Source organism: Larimichthys crocea, unplaced genomic scaffold (assembly GCF_000972845.2).
Source record: "Larimichthys crocea isolate SSNF unplaced genomic scaffold, L_crocea_2.0 scaffold97, whole genome shotgun sequence".
NCBI classification, from domain to species: domain Eukaryota; kingdom Metazoa; phylum Chordata; class Actinopteri; family Sciaenidae; genus Larimichthys; species Larimichthys crocea.
In genome coordinates this window covers 477,595-499,437 of record NW_020861315.1, presented here as the reverse complement: position 1 = coordinate 499,437, position 21,843 = coordinate 477,595, and the positions used below count along the sequence as shown (strand labels likewise).

Sequence of the window (21,843 nt, the reverse complement as noted above, 5' to 3'; positions counted from 1 at the left end):
GACAGGTTACAAGATGCTAGAGGAGCGAATTCATTGCAACTCCCTCTGAACTGTTCAGCCAAGAGACAGGAGCTTGGAAGCTATGACACCATCAGTAAAGTACACAGAGAATGTTTACGTCTTAGCAACTTGTTTGCGCACTTTCCATTGTTGACAGTCGAGGAAATTAAAAATTGAGACACAAGCAACCTTGACTGCTTAATTGATTGCCTAATACACAGATGGAAAAGATCACACCTTGCTGTTTCCACTTTTATTTCAGTAGTGTTTCGATTCTTGTTTAAAAGTTATGTCTTGGTGAGGTGAGCACATGTAAAGAAGAAAAAGTTTCATAATCAGTGGGCGACTGAGGATTGAAGCCTCATCAGTGAGTCACTGTGATTTATAATGAACCTGCTGTCTTTTCAAACCAACAAAAAGCAATCAAATCGAGGAGAGAAGATGCCAGTTAAGTAAGGGCAGGGAAGGGCTGTCATGCTAAGAATCTGGCTGGCAGGATGACTGACATGACACTGGATGAAGATCAGTGATATTTTCTAAGCGCCTCCGAGTCTTACGGGGTTGTAGTGAGTTTTGTGTTTTTGTTCAAAACATCCCGTGTCAGGACGCCCGAGACGTCGGAGGATTACTGTAAGCTTAGCTCAGGTGACGTCTTCTGGAAGGTGGGGGTGTGGGAGGGAGGGGAGGGGGGGTTGTGCACGTATGAGGGCCCTCCATAACCCTGTTCCAAACCACTCCAAAAGCCAGGAAAAGTATCATATGGGGTGCTCAGATCATTGGAAGATACAACACTACACACCATCAAAGGCAGCTTTTAACATACTCACTCAAAGTTCTCATTACCCCATTTCTCAGATGCATTACTGTTCCATGATTACATATTTCAAAAGCTTTCAAAGGCAGGTTAAGCGGGCTGGTATGTTCACTCAAATCATTGTAAATGGCTCCTTCAAAATCCCCCCAAAGAGCCTGTGTTCTTACCTTAATGCCGCTGACAATAGCTTGGAGCTATTTGACCACTGTGTTTACCTGTAAAATCAGATAGACCATGGGAAGTCAGATAGACTCTGTGAGGGCCAAACAGTTGTGGATCTCTCTTGTGGGGAGTGGATATTGTCGGCTATCTCTGGCTTCCATCACAGAGTCTCAAACAGCTTGCTGTTAAGAGAGTGCATGAATGAGCTCTGCGCTCATACAGTATCTCTGGAATCACATAAAGACAACCTTGTGCTCTGCAATTTACTGTGCAGCGCTCAGGTGCTTGTGCATGTCTCAACCAGAGGAAAAACAAAAGTATGACTGACATAATCATGTGTCAGAAGATTTATGGTCAGAGAGAGCGAAGGGGAGAGAAAAACTGGAGAGCACATTTTCTCGCTCCTCCTCCTCCTTCAAATTATTGTCTTTAGTGCTGTCCACTTGTTTGAGTGAAACGTTGGGAGCTGTTGAAACGGAATAGTTCACACAGACGCACACACACGCACACAGAGCCTTCTGTTAATGAAGGCCCTGTAAAATGTATGATTTAACAACTCTTTTACTGTGAAATTGTACTGAGTCATTTCCTTCGTCATTGGTGGCACATTTGCAGTCATCACAGGATTCTTTTGGAAAAGTAACGCAACTTTATTTCTGGGAAGAGCTCTCATTTAGACAAAAACTTAATATGGTTTTAATATGAATCGGAAAGGAATCCTGAATTCTATCACCGCTTTCAACAACGATCTGTATCATCGGCTAAGTTTAATTTCAGCCATAAATCTGATTGCTGCTGCAGTCAAAGCCGATCTAATGATAAAACAGAAAGCAGGATGGATCTTGCTTCAGTATGTTTTAAAAGACTCATTGTTGGCTGTGACGGCTTTAATTGCTGGCTGGAGGACACCGCTGGGCCGCCCTGATGTAACAGGTCATGGGAGCAGATAGGGAAGCTGTGGCAGGTCTCCAGCAATAACACAGGGAGTGAGCCAGACTACCAACCATAAATCTGCAGCCACCACCAATTTCCAACTACTGCAGGTGACGGGTGAGTGCGTGTGTTTGTGTGGCAGTGTGTGTGTGTGTGTGTGTATGTGTGTTTTTATAAACAAAACTCCAAAGGGTAAGGCAACCCCACTTCAGAGCAACATGGATATTACACCCCAGAACATCTTGGCATGGACCCGGTCCTGTTTATGGAGAAACACAGCTAAGAGTATAATTAGCATTTCAGTGATCCTGCAGGGTGTCTGACTTAGGCTGTGATATCAAAGAAGGTGGTGTTTTGTGCTTGTGACTCAATAGGGATGAAGTGACTGTGGCCTCTGTGCGGTGGTTTTTTACACCTGACTGTAAAACACTGCAGGTGGATTATCTGGAACAGTAGCTGAACGACAATGTTTTCTTGTTTTGTTTTGTTTAAAAAGAAAAAGTCACGTCATGCCGTAAATTACAGCATCAAATGTTTGATGGTGTAAATCATCAGGATTAATCTGCATTAGTGGAACCAAAAGGCACCTTGGAACCTTAGTGCACCATATTCAAAGGGTCCACACAAACCTGGGATTTTGCCCTCGTTGATTACTGCAACGAAAGTAAATAAATGACACATATAAAGGACCCTGAGATGTTTTGTTCATGAGATAATGTGATGTGTGTCTTCCACACAAAAAAAACCCTAGTTTAAGTTTAACCAGAGCTTTTTCAGCAGCTACCTTTTCTTATGCGTGAGCCTTTTGTATCAATATTATGAAAGCTCCCTGAAGCTTTTGTCAGACAGAGACAAGCCTCTGTTATTATCCCCTTCACGCCCTTTTCTCTTTATTCTGGGCAGATTATCACTGCCAATGACACATGATACGGCTAATCTACTGTAAATTAAACCTGAATTCTCATGTGTCTAGGCTTTTTAAATAGGGATGGGAAAAAAAGAGGGGGGATTTTACAATGAAAATGCCCACGTGGAAATGTTCTAAAATACAGCGCAGGTGAAAACTTTATAGGCTACATTTGTCAATCCCAGGAGATTATTGGGAGCAGGTTTTCCGTCAGCACCTTGGGCCTGTCTCCCCACTCCACTTCCAGGCCGATGAGAGTGGAATCTGTAACGACTGTGGGCTTTAGCATCGTTAACATTTCCCTGACACGTCGGCCGGCCTCTCTTGGAGACTGCCCTGCATTTTCTCTGCTGCGCTGAAGTTGTTGTAGCAACTAGTGGCCCAGTAGTGAATGAAGCAGATGTGCGAGTCATCTATCACCTGACAGCTCCCACTCCCCCGACTGAGCAAGTCATCTCCGTGACAGTCTGCCCAACCAGTCTCATCAATTACACTGGTACCCTACCATTAGAGCACAAACACTTTTCTCCTCTGACACATTCAACTGCTTCCCAGTCTGCAAGATGGGCCCTCAATTAAGCCTGAATAACTTTCCCCTCTCAAAGGACGTCTCTCTTTCTGCGGCTGAGTATTTCACACATTGGGCTTGTAGGATAAGCTCTTTGAAAACTGATTTACCTCCATGGTGGCCATATATGTGAGAATTTGTGTTCCTATTTTATGACTTTATGATTGCCTGATGAAGATGCAAACCACAATAAAGGAACCATTATTTAAGATTTACTTCTTTATGTTCCCTTGAAAGTATAAGTAATGAATCTAATGGTGAACTGATGATGAGTAAGTAAGGTAATTTATGTCATTAAAAAGCTTAACACCTCCACTGCTCTGTTGGTTTAGGGCATGTCATTTTCTTTAATTTGCATTGATTGTATGTTATGATATCTAGAGATTTATAGCACATTTGAACTGCCTAGTATATTTTATCACTGCAAAAACATTTTCCCGTTTGTTCTTCTGTCACGATCAGAGTAAGATTAAATGAACGAGGAAGCAATAATACAAATCATGTCTTGTTAGTGTTATTCTGTTCCTGTATTTCAGTAGTAGTCACGAAACGCTGCAAACACAGACGTTTGAACAGAGACACAAATGAACAGTTTCTATCACTTACAATATACAACTATGGCAGTGACAGCAGTGGCCAACTTACATATATCAGCTTTTTTTTCACAAGGATTTAAAAACAGGTGCCAGGGTCAGAAGTTGACATTGAATATGCAAAAGATATAAATAAGACATTCATATAAAAATAGGCTTTTACAAAATATACTCTATTAACCAATATTTACCAAAAGTGGAAAATGTGCCTGTGTTTTTGATCAGTGAATAAGTCCTTTATAAGCTAAATCGGCTTGAAGTAAGCAATGCCACTGAAGACAGTCAGTAGAGCGTACGGCCTTCTACCTCAACAAGTAGGGTTCTCTAGACTAGCAGCAAACAGAGGGAAGACAAACTCATGAGAGGGTCAGAAGGTCAATGTGAGTAGCCTACAGCAGTTTCATCTGCAACAACATTATTCTAAAACACAACACATTATTCCAGGCAGATTCAAATCCAGTGTGTTAACTGTGGACAAGTTTTTGATTGCTTTTAATACACTAAAACCTCCCAACATTTAGTTATTTTTGGTCCACAATGGACAAAATCAGTAGTTTGTTTATAGAATAAATTAATATTAATTATTTTCATTCTCTAAATACAGTATGTTAAATATTCCAAATGGCTGTGTCATTTTGTCTGTGCACAGAGTGAGAACTGCAGCAGTGTCCTGCCCAGCAATCACATCCACCATAATTCATTTGCAGTGGCAAAGTCCATTTTCTAAATGTCAGAACATGTCCATATAGTCTTGACATATTGCTTCACTGACTCATACTGTGGTCACCCAGTCCCACATGCCAGGGTATCCAGGGTTTCCCTTAACGGTATTAAGTCACACTGTTTCGACATTGCATCCGAACAAACACAACAGTCCAAGAAGAGGGTTGAAGAGCTTTGTGTGCAAAAGAATCATGACACCCCATCTTCAGTTCACTGTATACACAGTACAGTAGTTCCTCGTGATGTGTTAAAAGACTGTAATATCAGCCTTCTTGTAGAGTTTCGTCCATGAAAACACAAAGACATGAACCCACACGTTCACATACATCATCACACACACCATACACACATACAACGTCCAATAAATATTCTCATTTGCATGTGTACACCTCTGTCCTCTCACTGCAGGTGTTGCATTTAACGTAGCAGCACCACAGGAACTTGCAGTTACACTGCCAGACGCGGGAGTACTGGTGTGTGTTGTATCCCCGGCCGCAGCACATCAAATCACAGCCGCTGATGTGCTGCATCATAGTCTTGTTACACACCCTGCCCTGTGTTCCCAAGCTCCCTGTCACAGGGTCCGCCTCACAATAGTTAGGCGACCTGTCTATGTAGACCAGATCTGTATCCATGGGCTTTCGGTAAGAGTAAGGCTTCTTGATCTTGAGGAATTTAGGACGCTTGTTGCGGCTGGCTTTGACTGGTTCCACGTGCACCGCATGGGCATACTTCTCCTTGAGAATGTAGCCGAGCTCGCGGAACTTGGGAAGTGTAGTCCAGCAGGTTTTGGTAGTGCAGGAGCCAGAGACACCATGACACTTGCATTCCAGTCGCATGTTCTTCTCCAGGATCTAGACACACAAAAACAACTTAGTAACGTAGTAACAACTGTAAAAACACTCGAGTGATGAGTGATAGTTACGCTGTCATGATAGGTTAATAACAGCCATACTAGATTATTAAAAACCAATTATCATGCAGTTTACAAGAATAATGATTTCACAGTTTAATCTGCTAAATAAATATGGTTGTGTTATAGTTATATTTTTCACGTGCCATGTCTACATATTATAAAACTCTGGTGTATTTCAGACTGTCTCAATTCACATTCCAACTCTTGCACTTCAAGGCAAGTGGCAAACGTGCAACTTAATAACAATGTGACTGAAAAAATACACTACAGTTGAGGATTAAATACAGGCCTACCACATAGCTGTGTGATACCATATACACAGAAGCCAAAATAATGTATCAGATTTCAGGTTCTGTGTGTGTAGTTACCACACACAACACACAAATGTCAAGAGTGACTGTACAAGGCGCCGAGTGACTAGGATTACCGCTAAACCCTGAACCGATGACAATGAGAAGTGCCATTGACTGAAACTGGAATTTTCTTAAGCAGCAAGGTCAATTACAATTTCCTTTTGCTCAAATGCTAGGAGGTTGGTATGCGATATGGTCTTCTAAAGCCATTGACAAAATATTTATGTCTCTGTGTTTTTGGCAAGTAGACTGTAACTATAAAACCTAAATCCAGACATGTGAACAAGAACTAAAAAAAAACAACTTTTCCCTCAGCAAACCACTTCATAAAACCCTTGGCTTCAACTCCCTAATCCATCAGTTGTTCTGTGACCAACACTTGTGACAGCCTTTGTCTACATGTCTTCGACCCAGGAGCTGTGAACGGCGCTCCTGCTCAGTGTCACTGCTTTTGATTAGCATAAATAAAGGAGGAGGTGGGGGTAACAATCAAAACAGAGAGGCCATTTATTAGCAGAAAGAAGAGGAACGAAGGAAAACCGTGCAAAGTTTGAATCCACAAGTGCAGTCTTTTCCCTGGGAGGCAATTTAGCTGTCCAGATAAGCCAATTTAAATTCATGGTCCTGAAACGCACGTAGAAAATGATCTACTAGGTACAATTGTGTGTGAGGAGGCTTTTCAGCCAGTGTGAGGATGGACGTGTTGGTTGTGTGAATCAGGCTATTTTGGCACAGTAAGACAGAGGGAAAGGATATGAGTTAACTTAGGCAAAGCTGCTTCTTTATTCTCCACTAACTCCTACCTCACTTTAGCTATTTGGCACATCATTCCACCCAATCTCTATCCTCTAGACTTACTGGAGTCTCTTTGTCACTCTGCAGTATGCTGCAGTCACGCATGCACAAAAGCCATCAACTGAAAATCATGGAAACCATCCTTTCCTGCTAAATATATCTTATTGTACCACGTGGTGTGATTGTTGTCTCTAGTTCTAGTTCTTTTGTGACTTTTTCTTAAACTAAAAATAGGAATGGCTTGGTGAAGATCCAATCTGGATCCCGTTGAATTAAAACTGTTGATGAGAGTTGGTATGCAGGTGGAGTGCATTTAAGTACACTCTATACAGCAACAGAGACACATGTTCAAATCTAGTAACCAAACAGCAAACACCCCTGTGGTGCAGGTACAAGCACATTGCACCTGATGTGGGTTTATGATGTTGGAGAAATTGCGGGTGGGGATTGTCATAAAGGTAACTGTATACTGTCCCAATGGTGCAAAGCATGGGGGAGACTGGGCTAATGCCTTTTTGTACAGTGTCAATCTGATTTCAGTGCAAAGATCTGGGTTGTAATCAAACACTGCCACTTAGACAGCCCTTCCCCTAAAAGCAGCCTTTTATTCTGTTGCTTGTTCAATCTTGGCCCTACTGCCCAGATCTTTGGCAAGGTTCACCCACACCACATTGTGGCAGACTGTTCACAGTTACTCAGGCCAGCCTTAGATGGGTTCACCATCACCTACATTTCCTGTGCTTTGAAAGAATGTAAATGTGGAGATGTGAACATTATAGTTTGGAATAAAAAAAGACATAAATCCTATTGCTAATCACTTACCTTGCGTCCCACCTCATTATTATGGAGGTTCATGAGTGTCCTCGCGTTCTGTTTGACCTCCCGAGCGTCGATAAATACTTTGGAGAAGCCCAAGCCATAGCTGATGTCTGCCGAGCAGCCTCCCCATTTCCAGCCTTGGTTTTTACTGTAGAAACCTTGCTTCTCCTTGTCACAGCTACAGTCACTCAGGTTACCCTGCGTACAGGCGGCTGTAATGGCGTGAGCCACCCCTGCTGCAATGATGGCATAGGTGAAGGCAGCTTCTTTACTACCTAGCAGAGCAGGGAGAAAAAAAAAGATTATGAATAAAATGTTGCATGTATGTATTATTTTATTTATTTAAGTAAGAATGTGACGTTTCTCCTTCAGTTTAAGGGAAATACAATAAGTATGTAACAGGATTTTAAAAACTAGATGAATTATTAACAGTAGGTGTGATTACATCACAGTCTTGCTGACATATCACTCAAGAGGTGCACTGTTTTGAAACTTGACCTGAAAACTGTCCTGCCCGTGAACCAAAATGGCTGCTGGCGGTATAGTCAACAAAGCAGTATGAATAAGAGGGCTGTCGGTAAGGAAGGGCTATTGATCCATTCAGAAACTGTCACATTCTGTGTAAACTCATAAGGCACTGACATCAGAATCTTCATCCTGCCGTTATCTCGCCCAAGTCCAGCTAACAAATCATTTACACGCACACGGAAATATCGACAAATAACTAAAGGTTAATCAGACAGGACTTATAGAGAGAGATCCTGACGCTAAGTTCTCGAGTCACGAAAAGGAGACTCCAAAGAGAAAGTCAAACACAGCTTATTCAAAAGCCTTATGCAAAGAAAGCGATGTGTTTACCTCTTATACAATGTAAAACAGTCCATAAGATACCGCAATGAACATACAGACTAATAAATATCATCAACAAGTGGTATGTTTTAATTTTCAGATCTGTGATTCACTATCATACAAGCAGGAAACGTGGTTCTAACAGTCATATCTGTGTGTAAATAAACTCCGCTTGTCTCTGTTTGTTCAAAACAAACATACTTCTCTTGGCGCTTCCTTCTGCCACCAGGTTCAACTCAGCAAAGCTGGCATGTTTCTGATAAACATCTTAGTTGTGTGCCCTTGCCATTGAAAAAAAAGAAAAGAAAAGAAAAACTCATATTGAGGCATCAATTATGTGGACGTTTTTATAGACTTGATGGGCTCTGAGCCAAAAAAGAAGGTGTGTCAGTGCAGTCAGCCAGTTCTGACTGCACCGTTGTTAATTTTTCCCCTGCAGTTCTGAGTGCATGGGTTCACCACAAGAGATGGTATGAATTCTTCATAACCTTGTAATGAGCGGTGGAAGATATTAAAAAAGGAGCGGGATTAAAAAAAAAAAAAAAACCTGTATAAGTTGAACTTGAAGTGCCAGTTCACTGTTCTTCTGCCATATTTGTTTCTCTTTCATCTCCGCAGAGTCATGCACCTTTCGATATCCAGCCTCTTTATGTGCACCTCATCTCGCACAGCTTAGCGCAACTTAAAAAGATCAAGTGCAAACAGAGCTGACGCCTTAAATAGCTCGAAGCTGATGCACCTTGCGTTACCCTATGAGCATTATGTCAGTTCACTGGTCATTCTTCCTTTGCTTTCAGAACAATTGCGAGCTGCACAGCTCCCACTCAGTCTGGGCATCAACAATGGCATTCATTTACAGCCATTGCCCTTGTACGCTAATCTGATCAGTGAAACCAATCTATTTGGTATGGCTGTCCAAGCCATAGACTTAAACTCCTGTCTTGGAAACACAGACCTAAGACTCACGATGAGCTAAAACCACTCATTCATAAAGGAACAGATTGTCAAACAGCACTGTTTTCATTTCAACAGCATGAAGAGATAATCCTTTCCAACAAGCAGCAGGCAAAGATGGCCTCAAACAGCTGGTCCAAGCCTCTGACCATTGTGTTTATTTCAATAGTTTTGGTCAGGGCCAGAACTAAAATGAATTAAATATTATATCAAAATAGTTTTACAAAGCCACCTCTGTTCCTCACTGATTGTATCGCCATAAAGGCATCATTAGACAAAATATTATTAGGCTTCATTAAACCTTGTTAGGTCTTCCTGGTATTGATATCCTCAATATGAAACCACTTTTAATCCACCTTATCAGTTCAACAGACAAGACATAAACCAGTAGGAACATTAATTTGAACTAATTTGTTTTTCTAATTTAGTACTTTTAGGTTTTTCTTTCCTCTTGGCTTTGCCCCACTGTAACTTATACCCGTGGTAAGAGCTACGTCCTCACAGTGAGAGCCACAGCACCCATCACCAGACAGGATAAAGACCAGTGAGAATGTGTCTCCAGAGACTCTGCCCGGGATGAAAAGAAAGGCTGCAAACATTCACAAGAGCTTTGTTACAGTGCTGGCTTCAGATACCTTTTATACATGCTCAGAAAAGCCCCACTTAATGACAAGTCTAGAGCAAAACTAGGCCTGATGTAGGCCTAAATGACACTGGCTCCTTACGGGATGCTGAAGTGCAGATGATCATCTATGTGCAGAGGAAACTATAGTTTGTAAGTTTGTGGAAAAAGGATGCTTGACTTAACAAACTCAACAAGAAGGTGCATCTTCCTTTTTTTGATCTCCTTCTTGCTAAGCCTAAATCTTGCAGTTTACTTTATGAGTGTTTATCACTGTGACACGGACCACTTTTTGAGGGAAATAACAAATAAAAAAATTAAAAAAAAAAAAAGCAAAAAAGTGCCACATAAAGACTGTGCGCACATCTATACAACAAATACACAGATGCGATGAGACTGGTAAATTGTGTTTACTGCTGGGAAAAGAAAAAGACGTTTTTAAGTTGTAACCAAACGTTAACAGACAGCAACATACCCACTTTCAACTCTTTTCCGAAGACTGTCCTCTCTCCAAGCGCAGAGCAGTTCCAGCGCCCGTTTTTGAACTGAAACTGACACTCGTTGATGCCCATTTGGGCTCCCTCTCCGATGACGATAATGGCATCGGGGCGACTCTGGCAGATAATCCGTTGTCTGGGGGCCAAACCGGGGATCTTGTTACAGATTATGCTCGCACCTAGGGCCACCACCGACGAGAAGCCACTGTGAATGCAAGATGGACATGACTGAGAAAAAGTAGCCATCAGCCATTTAATTATTTATTTTTGTTCATTCAAGATTTTGGGTTGTTAAGTTTATTCTGAGCATTTTTTTTATAACTTAAAAAAAAAATCTAACGTATTGCATTCTCTGGTTTCTTAAATAGCATTTGATGGTCATAATGTAAATATTTAAGAAATCCATGTGGAAAAATACAAACTTTTACTGGGATAATTAACAGCAGAAATTATCACCCAATTTATTTCGTACACTTTAGAGGAGATTATATGACATATCTAGGCTAATGTATACTAGTTTTGTAAGTTAAAGTCCCCATTAGACACTTTAAATGATCACACCGGACTTTTACCAACCTTTAAAGGTATAATGAAATGTCATTAAGTGATAAGGACGCAGTTGCCACGAATCTAACTGAGACAAGTTTACGCTCTTTCCTTTCATGTTTCATTTCTCGTTTATAAAAAATCAACTACCTGCTTTTGAGCAATTATTGGATATATCCTAGAGTGTGCGCTTTTGTAGTACTAAGAAAATACGCGTCTCACTGTCATTCCTCAGTTATTCAAGTCTTCTGTGTTTGAGAATAACCCACAGACTGTAATGAGGAGTCAAATAAGCGCAGCTCACCCAATTTTCAAATAAACAATTCCTAAACAAAGTAAAACTCTTAAAATCCAGCGTCGTGTTCTCCGACTCATTGCGGCCCCGCTCTCAGTTTCATGCAACGATTTGTAGCTGATGAATAACTCGGTTCGCTTATTCTCCGATCGATCACAGCACAGGTAACTCCAGGGGAACTCCAAACTGAGCGAGAAAAGCATAAAAAACAACAAAAGTACACGCTCGGGAACTTTTACAGATTGCCGGCTAGGGTATCATCCAAACTCCTTTTACGTGGCCCCCTTTCGCTGGGCCCTCTTGTCATTGCGAGGGTGTCACAGGTAACCCTTGGGGTGAGCAAGTGCGATTATCTGTTTCTCACAGTTCCTCTGCTACCCGCAGGTCTTGGCTTATATATCTGGTTCATCTATCTGGGGCGTGTTCACATGGGGCTCTGCTGAAGAATCCCGCCAGGGCTGAATCTCAACACACTAATACACACACACACTCTCTCTCTCACACACACACACTCTCTCTCTCTCTCTCTCACACACACACACACACACACACACACACACACAGACACACACTCACACACAGAGACGCACACACTCCTCTGCTGTGAATTCACCTTGACTGATTGAAATGGCTTTTTATTTGGTTATTAAGTGAGTTAGAGTTCACGCACATGTTACAAGTTTTCTTTCACTGAAATTAACATTTAAAAAAAAAAAAAAAAATATATAATATATATATATATATATATATATATATATATATTCGCACCCTTTCTAAAAAAGAAGCAACACAACAAGCTTGATAAACAATATTAAAACAAAGACAAGTAGGATGCATTGATTTACTCATTCCGATTGAATGACAACCTCTTTATTCTAAGGCATCAGGTGATAAAATCACACATTCATGAGTTTCAGTACATGCATTCGTGTCCTTTGCTTTTCTATTGGTTTGTTTGAATCCACTTCTTGCTTTTTATAATTCATCCTGCGCACTGCGCCTCCATCCTGGACGTTTACCTGCATCACCAACCTTTTATAATGGCGACATCTGGTGGCCAAGTGAAGACATTGCAGGCTAAAGATCTAAACAAACCAACAGGCTTATTGTCCCTGTATCCTTTCCGTAGTTTGCCCAAACTTGGAGCTGCCGTTGTTTTGACATATAGGAAGGATATATCTGGTGAGGGGCTGCGAGATTATCCCATGTCAGCATGGACGTTCATCACCCGCACTTGATCAGTGACTGCCTCATTCATATTTTCACATTCCTGACCGAGGAAGATTTAATCAGTGCCTGCAGTGTGAGTAAGGTAAGGAGCGTCCAACTTGCGGAAGTAGCTCTTGTGCAATAAAAGCAAGCATATTAGAAATCCTATAAGAGCGTCCGATCTGTGTCTTGTTTCTTTTACCTAAATATTTTTTTAGGATTGGCGTGAAGCTGCGGAGACTCCTTGGTTATGGAGGTGAGCTTTGTCTGTACTTTCCAACATTGCACTTCATGTTTTTTTGATTTGGTAAAGGGAAAGGCAAGATGACATAATGCACACACCCATTCGATATGTTTATATAGAACCCTTTAACATGTTCAAAACCTGAATATATGCACATGTGCATTAAGGCGTTAAAGGCAATAATTCTTGTGGGTTCATAACTGAGTCCCCAAGAAACATCCGTCTTCACTCCATGTATATCCTTCCACATATATAGTTTGAACACATCTGCAGACATCTAAACTCCCCCACACACCCATGTGTTTTCAACCTACTTATCTAAGTGTACTTACTGTAAATGTGCCTGCAGTTTTCATCTTCATCTTTTTAACATAATGTCCATCTTACATTCTTTACACATTAAAAAGTAACTGTTCTGTGTCGCTCCTCAGGAGGATGTGTCTGCAGCGCTGGAGTTTCTGTAACTTTGCTGTCTTGGGGAGTGAACATGTGAATCACTCATGGAAGAGATACTTCCTACGACGTTGCCACTTAGAGATGAAGATGACCAAAGGCCAATCAGGAGGTTACACCTGTAAAAGCCTCAGAGGACACACAGGTATTCTGTCTCTCTCTGGCACGTCCTTTGCATGCCTTCATCATGTCTGTCATCTTGTTTTTTTTAATATGGATGTTGTCCATGCAGGCAGGGTGGTGGGGCTTGTGTACCTGCAGGGGAATTCAGCTGAGCTTCCTCACCTCTGGAACAGCAGTGCCACAGTCTGCAGTGCCTCTGCTGATGGTACAGTCCGAGCATGGAATATCCAAAACGTCAGTGCAACCCCTTCAGCCTATCATCTTGTGTTCTCAGTATAATCATGTTAACGTATTTGTAGCAATGCAAAAATGTTGTCTTGGTTATAGTTTGATTAAGTATTCACCTATTTAATCCAGACTATTGTGTCTGAAACCAATTCTGTGACTTTTATACAGTATTTACAGACAATTTCTCAAAAAACTCAACATCAAGTGTCATATGCTGTGAGTCCTTGTCAGCCCATATCTAAGACTTAATGTACATCTCCAAGTGATCCAACCAGTGATCTGTACTACATGTGGAAGCCAAGTGTATGCTGGCTTCATTCCAGCCATGACTGAAACAGATTTTCCTCCATGGTTGAGAGCTGAAAAGCCACTCACAGAGGCATTTATCTGATGTTGTACCCTTTTCCTCTCAGGGTGAACTCCTGTGGTGCAGTCCCGTGCAGAGTCCTTTAACAGGGATTGTAAGTGATGAACAGCGTGAAGTTGTGATCACAGCAGACTCCACAGGCCTCATCAAAACCTGGCAGGGTCAGACTGGCCAGGAGGTGGCCTCCTTTTCTACTGGATCTCCACACTCTACATTACTGCAGTACAATGTCGACAATAATTGGTTTCTGACTGTAAGTGACATCAGACTTCCTGGCTTTATACATTTGAAAATAGTTTTGTTTTCTACTAAAATAAGATTATCATTATATTATCTTTCAGATTGGAACCAGTCAGGGATCTGTGTGTACACTCGCTGATTCAGCTTTGACTAAAAAGTCCAGTATAATGGTGTGCGACAGCTTTAGTGTTAACATACTCCTAGTTTCACCTGACAAGAAATGGATTATGGCTGGAACCAAGGACAATGATGACTTAAGTCCAAAGGTATTTCTTGTTGTCTTTGCAGCCTGTCTTTATGTTTGGATTTCCTGTTCTGGTCTGTTCTCTGTGCAAATGACACCGTGGGAAAAGTAGTTGTTCATAAATGAGAACAATCAATCAGTAATATGCAATAATATAAATACAGGTTTCTGTTGTTTGGTTCATTGGCAGGTGATTTACACTGAGAGTTTGACCTCTCCCGCTGAGGACGAAGATCCTCTGTGCCAGTCTGTGCCAGTCATTGGGTGCCAGGCTGCCGTCTTCATACCCACCCAGCCTGCCAGACTGGCCATCATCCACCACAATGAGCACCCAAACAACAAAGTCCTCTCTGTCTTCGATGTCAGCATTAAAAAGACTAAGTACAAGTTGGAGATCCAGGGTGAGGACTGAGATATCTGCATGATTGGCTTTAATATGCTTTAAATGCAACATTGGCTTTTGTGCTGCACTAGCGATGAGAAAATTGCAGTCATTTGGGGAATCATTCTAGCAGATATTCTGCAGTTCTTTTTAAACCGCGGGTACAGATTCTGATAAATTTGATCCATTTGTCATTGTTTTTAATGCTTATTCCTGTGGATGTCAGACATGCCAAGACATATCTAATAGGGCTGCAGTGGAATTTAATATTAGAAAAATGTTCACCTATCTTAGATATCAGTTTTAGTGCCAGCTCCTCAAAATTAGAGAGGAATGGCTTGCTTCAGTGGTATTCAAAACAGGAAAGAAATACCAATTTTCCCACTGACAGCAGCCTCAGTAGACTCAATATGCAGTGCACCCACAAGATGTGTTTGTAACAAGAGTTTTTCAACTGAAAAACTTACGTTACACTTACTTGCAAAGTGGGTCTTGCCAAAAATGCATGACAGCTCACCATCTCCAGAATAAATGCTGAAATCTACAACAGTTTAAAAGTTTTTTTTTTTTACTGGTATAATTTTGAATCTTTTCTTCTCTTAGTCCAGCAGGTGGAGTCCTTCGTTTTGAAACTGCACACCAGGTTCTCACACATCCATCTCCAGGCCAAAGACAGCAACTGCTTAGTGTTGGCATCTGACCAGACGCTATGGGTCTACTCTCTGAAAGGGGCCCTGCTTGCCAGCTTTGAACAACATACTATGCCCATTTCTTCTATATGTGTGGTAGGCTAATTCAAATAAATATCCCCCTGACCTGTTTAAATTCTTAGTTTTATTCAGTACGGTATACCCTCTGTATGAAAAGAGCCATGTTGTGTTCACATTTACAGGATAGCTTTCGCGTGGTGACAGCATCTCGGGACCTCTCCTTACGAGTGTTCACATGGAGAAATGACAGAGACCACGGCTTGACCCTAGTTAGTCGATACCACTTACTGGGAGGCTCTCACACAATGTCCAGGTACAGTATGCTGTATGCTTTAGTATGGGTTTGCTGTATCAAACAGCCAAGTTGCCTGCCTGAAAGTCATCACCTAATCTTGTTACTTTATTATTTGTGCCCTGTGTTCTAGAGGGTTCACTCACGTCGCTTGTGACTACTCCAGCATTGTTGCCTCAACAGAAGGGAACGATGGGAAAGACGTCTTAAAAGCGTATTCTTTCACTTCCTGAGCATCACTGCTCCACTAAAAGGTGCACAACCCACTGGAAGGAGGAATGTTTGCTTTTATTATGAACTGTTAAACATATGCGCTTAAATTAGGATGTTCTTTTGTAAGTCTATGTTTACAGAAAGTAAAACGTAACACTTAATACAGATGAGAAATGCTATGTTATAGGAAAGGAATTGGAACAACACACTGCTAACAAAAAATAAGTATGTACAAGTATAAAGATGTTCTGTAACGATGCTTTTGGAGGCATGTCAGTGTTGTATGTGACCAGTGTTAAGGCATAATGTATTGCAAAATATATTTTGGTCACCTGTTCTTCAATAAATTACCTCCCCTCACTACTGAGGTAAGAAAATACTGAGGTGTGTTAGTTATGCATTAGTGAATATAATCTACATACCATAAATGTTTATATTAAGCCAACATTGACAAGAATTTTGTTACAAGGCACAATAGCATTCTCACCGTACACATGACTGGTATCTATTTTATATAGCAGGGAGAGATGGGTGTCTCATCAGTCTCTATGACCATTGACCTCATCTCATCAAGGACACACTGTAGGACTGCAGTCATGGACTTGTACACTATGAGTCCATCGTCTGATTTGTTATCCACCTGTTCAAAGGCAAACAAGACTGAAGTTGTTGAAACAAAACCAATGATGAGGAGGAATTAAATTCTTGAACTTAATCTCAAACAATTGGTGTGTTGGTTTTCTTACCCAGGTGAAAGCTTTGATGGTACGTTTCAGGAATGCATTTTCAACCTCTTCTGGTATCCACAGCATATGAGCCATACAATCTAGTATGCATGTTAATGTTTTTTTAGTGGCCTGGGAAGAGATGGGAAAAAAAAAAGGTTGAACAAACAAAAATACATACGTTTACTTTAGAGTTTCATTGTCCAGGCAATTTATTGTAGTGCACTGAGACTGAGTATGCTCTGACCTGGTCAAGCGCGTTAAGTACAGTTTGAGGATCAGCGTTGTTAGGGTTCAGGGCTTTGGCTTCCTGGACGGAGATGACTGGCTCTTTAAGCTGCTCTAACCATGCCCACATGAGCCCAGTGAGGATGAAGGGATCTCGCTCCATACACAGCCTTTCCCAGCCACCGCCTAGGTTTAGTTCTGCCTGCACACATTTGGGCAGACTTGTTAAAACCATTGACTGTAATCAAATTAAAGTGTTACTACATGGATTTTTATGCATTTTTAGATGCATGCCCTTCCGGTACAAGTACCACCGCATCATGTTATGGGTCATTTACCTGCCAGGCCAAGACTCTGCTCTTGTGCTCTTTTTCCCCATCAAGAAAAAGGTCCACTGCCAGGGCCTGTGCCACGAGCAACCTCCTGGCGTCCAGGGACAACTCTGACTGCAAGGTGATGAAGGGCACGTTTGACTTCTCTGATTGGTCCTCTTTGCAATCTTGAGACTGTATCCCATTCATTGCCAAATTATCCCTCTGCTCTGCCTTCCATCTGTACAACATGCTACCCTTTTTGGTAGGTTCAGTATTTCCCACAGACTCACTGCGTTGGATCTTTTTTTGTGTCACCTTCCTCAGCAGGATAGATCCATCTTTTCGATTTTCTATGTTCTTGATTTGCCAGAGTGAGTTTGTTGAGCCGTGTAACACCTCAGACATGCTGTTATTGCAATTCTCATGCTGGTTTGCAGCGAGAGCAGGCTTGGATAAAGAAATGTCAACATTACTCTGAGACAAGGAGCCAAGAGGTTCAGTGAGGAGGTTGAGCTGTGAGCCCAGTCGTCTCAAGTCAGACTCACTGTAGCACAAACTTTTGCGATGGTAGAAGATGGGCGGCTCGTTGAAATGTCTGGGTAGGGTTGGCATACCTGGTAAACGAGGCTCCTTTGCAAAGAGCTCAGGGCCCATCTCCTCAATGAGACTGAGAGTCGTCTCTATGTCATCAATATCAGGGGCCACCAGAATATCTTCCTCAATCACCTCCCGATTCTCTGCAATGTCCAACAGCAGCCGAGACACAACCTGAAAAATCTTTGGTAGGTGTTTCAGCTCCTTCCTTTCATTGCCATGCAGAATGTGTGTCTGGCGCTTTAGATACTGGGACAGGGTGACAGGGTTGAATCGTGGTTCAGCACAAGAAAACACACTCCTTAAAGGGGCGAGGAACTGGACAAACTGTCTGACACAACGCAACTGACCTCGCGTCTGGATGGAATTGGGGCGTTTAGCACGTACATATAAAATAGCCTGGTTAGCAGTCATTCTGGTAGCATAGGCCAAGAAACATGCTATCAGCACACCTGCAGGGAAGAAGGAGAACTCTTTCATTGTGTGTCAGATTGCACGGATGAAAGATCAGACTGTTCTGAAAAGTCAAAACATTTTTTCAGCATTCCTTACGAATCTACCTGTTCTTCCGAGACCAGCATGACAGTGGACTGCTATCTTTCCCTCCTGCAGTGCAAAGGCCATGACCTTCATCATGTCCAGAACAGTGGTGAGGCTGGCCACCCCATAGTCACTCCAGCCAAAATTGTAAAAATAAACTGAAATGATAGGATGTTTTCAGTTAAACCTGAGCAAATTGCAGGTGTGTCAAGAACTGTTGTGTAAAACACTTACTGTTATTTTCCATGAAGACCTCTGGGCGGTATGAGAAGCCACTCTCTGGCTCCAGAGGATTTCCACAGCTGGCATGTTCACCAGGTATCTGTAGGTTGATCACTGTTTTAATACCATTCCTTGACACAAACACACATGCACAAACAGAGACATGAACACTTCATTATTATCATCTCCTCGTGTGTCAGGAAGCTGCTGAAAGACCTTGAAACAAAGGTTTGTATACCTTATGAATTGATCAATGATGTTATACTTCTCAATGATTTCTGTTGAGGGTCTGGACATTGCAAGAAGATGATCAGTAACCCTAAAATAACAGATAGAAAATATATCATGCAGTCATCCATATCCTTTTAAGTCCAACAACTGTGGCTTAAGATCAAATATAAAGGCACAACATAACAAAAGTATGTGTACCAGGATGAGAAGAGGCCTTGTATGGCTTGTTGGTCATCACTCCAGTAGCTTGGGTTGTCATACTTGCAGGCTTGACCTCCACAACCCATTGAGCATTGCATATGTCCAGGGATTACATAACGTATAGCCTCTCCTACTATTGTGTACTTCGCCCTAGGGGCTCTGACTGGATTATTATAAGCGGGAAGGAAAGAAGCAAAATAAGATGTTAGACAAAAGGTTTCTCATCCAACATTGTAAGTAATCAACCTGCTTCTATTGTATTTTTACTTAACTATTGTTCGCCAGAGTAGACAGATAAAATAGTTTTCATATCCTTAAAAGCTACTGTGCACAGAGTCCACCATAAGTAGGTTGCTCTGTAAGACCTACATAATGAAGATCATCAGTGGTGAGTGCTCCCTTAGATGTCTAATCCTTGTCTGGCATTGGAAGTCACTCATCAGCTCATTATAGTAAAAATAGCCACTCTTTTGGAACATTTGAAAAGTGTTTAAATGTTGCATTATGCTTGTAGCTGACCACCTAACTGACCCTTATCATGAGTTCAACTGAACTCTTTTTATTGCTAACCAACTACAGTCGTTACTTACTGTATTCCATCAGAGCTCCACCTGTTGTCTTCACATGTAGTGCCATAGGAACAGTCAGGCGGTCATCCACAGTCATAGCAACACCTGCACACACACGTGTATCTACTTTGTTACACTATATTATACACTTAATTATGTTCATCCTGTAAACATTTGGTGCTGTATAACCTTACCATTAGCCTGTTATACAATACTATAACCAATCTGGAAGAGGCATCTCATAATTGGCCATGTTTGTTACTTTTGTGACAACAAAAGTCAACATCTCAGTTTGACACTGATCAATACGTTTTCATACATAAGACAAGTTAGAGAGAACCACTTATAAGTACACATTTTGCTCAAATATCATGAATCATATTGAGTCAATTGTGAAACAGACATAATCTGCTTCAAAGTATTGGCAAGCTGCTAGTTTTAGCTGGTAGTTCTGCCACAGTGGCTCATCACAGTCCAAAAAAATTTATCAGCTGTCAAGGAAACAAATGCAACTACCCTAATGATTAACACACACACACACACACACACACACACACAAAAGATAAATTCAATTAAAATAAATGGATTTACCTGTAATAAGAGAGACGAGATGTTTGTATCCACCATCTCAGAACACAAATGGTTTACAGCGGCAGTTGCCAACATTTCTGACATCAGCCTCCACGACTCTGACGTTGTTGTTCCTCTCCAGCTCTGTGGAAAGTCAATCCTGTGGCTTCACTTGATTTGATTCATCTCAGATTATCTCTGCGTTGCGGGGAGGGGCAACACAAGTACCCACAGGATCCTGTGGGCTCCTTAGTGGAAAGCTATGTATATCACCAGGGTGACAGATCAAGCATGGAGATAAATTAACCTCAAGAATGTGTTGAGAAGGAGAAGATATTGGGTCCCTTGTAATATCCTACATGCACAGATTCCTCCTGTCTGTGGCTCTGGGGGGAGTGTAGGGCTATTCCTGACTCCTCTTGGATTAGACTACTAATCTTATTACTGAAGAGGTATAAAAGAGAGCACCCACTCCTCAACGAAAACTCATACTATAGCCACATCATTATTGCCTTCTGCTGGACTGTTAAAGCATAGAATGATCTACAATATATTCTTTCTGTAATGGACATATAATTATTAGTAAGTACCCACCTGTCCAACTGTTCACCTGGCCAGACTCTCAACAGGTCTACTATGATTAATTATGTGCTATCGCTGTGAAAGTACAAGTTGTGCGGTGAAAGCACAAGCAGATTTTTGCTAGCCGATTTCTAAAAACAACACACTAAAACTCCTCTGCCCCGCTGCGACAAAATATAGCAAGTAGATAAAATCTGATTGGCTTACCTTGCACGTTGCCAAAGCTGGTTATGTTTAGGCTCCTGACCTCAGTCTATGATGTAGAGTATTTAGAGAGACTTTAAACACAGTCATCCTAATGCATAAAATGAAATCATAAAAAATCATAAAATGTTTGTCCATGTTACAGAAATAATTTCTGGATTTATTTATATCTATACCATAGTTCAGCATATGCTGATTGCGTGAGCAGAACAATATTCCTGAACACTAAATTGTGGTTATCTAACTAATTATTTTGATTAAATGATTATTTTTTTATTAAATTAAGAAACATTTTAAAGGTCATTTTAAAAAAAAATGGTAATTGTTTAATGTGTTTGTTAATTAAGGAGGAGGACTGAGCAGTAAACAGAAAGAAACATTTTATAGTATAGAATTGGTGATCAGTGGACAATAATTGTTACATTGCATTGCAGATTAAATGGCAATTTGTAACTACATGAGTGAACTGTGATTACAGGCAGAAAAAAACAGTCACAAGGCACAAAACATGTGGCTTTGCACAAAACATGCCTTGTGATCCCTTCAAACAGACATGTGGTGCTTTAGATTTTATCTGTAAGGTGAATACATGCTTATCTGTAACCGTAACCATAACAGTTACAGTATCTTTCAGCTGTGAGACTTATTCCTGAAGCTCACTAAGCAGCGGTGTAAAAAATAGTAAAATCCCCAATTTAAGTAAGGCAATACATCTTCGTATGCAGTAAAACCAGTAAAACCACTTAAACGTCTTGCATCCAAAATATTACTTATAAGCAAAATGTACTTATTGCATCAAAAGTAGAAGTACT

At 41.2% G+C, this 21,843-nt stretch overlaps 3 protein-coding genes across 3 annotated transcripts; 1 reads left to right on the top strand and 2 right to left on the bottom strand.

Moving 5' to 3' along the window:
- Positions 1-3,896: 3,896 nt before the first annotated feature.
- wnt7ab (wingless-type MMTV integration site family, member 7Ab) lies at positions 3,897-11,789 on the bottom strand. The gene is made up of 4 exons (XM_010756774.3): positions 11,356-11,789; positions 10,484-10,710; positions 7,587-7,858; positions 3,897-5,554 (listed from the first exon to the last, which is right to left on the bottom strand). Exons 1-4 carry the CDS (start codon positions 11,547-11,549, stop codon positions 5,072-5,074), a joined length of 1,176 nt encoding a protein of 391 aa, XP_010755076.1. The 5' UTR covers positions 11,550-11,789; the 3' UTR covers positions 3,897-5,071.
- A 691-nt stretch (positions 11,790-12,480) lies between these two features.
- On the top strand, positions 12,481-16,491 carry fbxw12 (F-box and WD repeat domain containing 12). The gene is made up of 10 exons (XM_010756775.3): positions 12,481-12,658; positions 12,774-12,811; positions 13,231-13,397; positions 13,485-13,609; positions 14,017-14,223; positions 14,312-14,476; positions 14,645-14,855; positions 15,440-15,621; positions 15,729-15,859; positions 15,972-16,491. The coding sequence occupies exons 1-10, from the start codon at positions 12,560-12,562 to the stop codon at positions 16,069-16,071; spliced, it is 1,425 nt and encodes a 474-aa protein (XP_010755077.1). The 5' UTR covers positions 12,481-12,559; the 3' UTR covers positions 16,072-16,491.
- A 65-nt stretch (positions 16,492-16,556) lies between these two features.
- Positions 16,557-21,080, bottom strand: ptpdc1b (protein tyrosine phosphatase domain containing 1b). Its single transcript, XM_010756804.3, has 11 exons — positions 21,035-21,080; positions 20,267-20,389; positions 19,697-19,780; positions 19,104-19,269; positions 18,913-18,993; positions 18,687-18,805; positions 18,473-18,610; positions 17,343-18,364; positions 17,024-17,206; positions 16,798-16,908; positions 16,557-16,691 (listed from the first exon to the last, which is right to left on the bottom strand). Exons 3-11 carry the CDS (start codon positions 19,770-19,772, stop codon positions 16,557-16,559), a joined length of 2,031 nt encoding a protein of 676 aa, XP_010755106.2. The 5' UTR covers positions 19,773-19,780; positions 20,267-20,389; positions 21,035-21,080.
- Between the last annotated feature and the right edge of the window lie 763 nt (positions 21,081-21,843).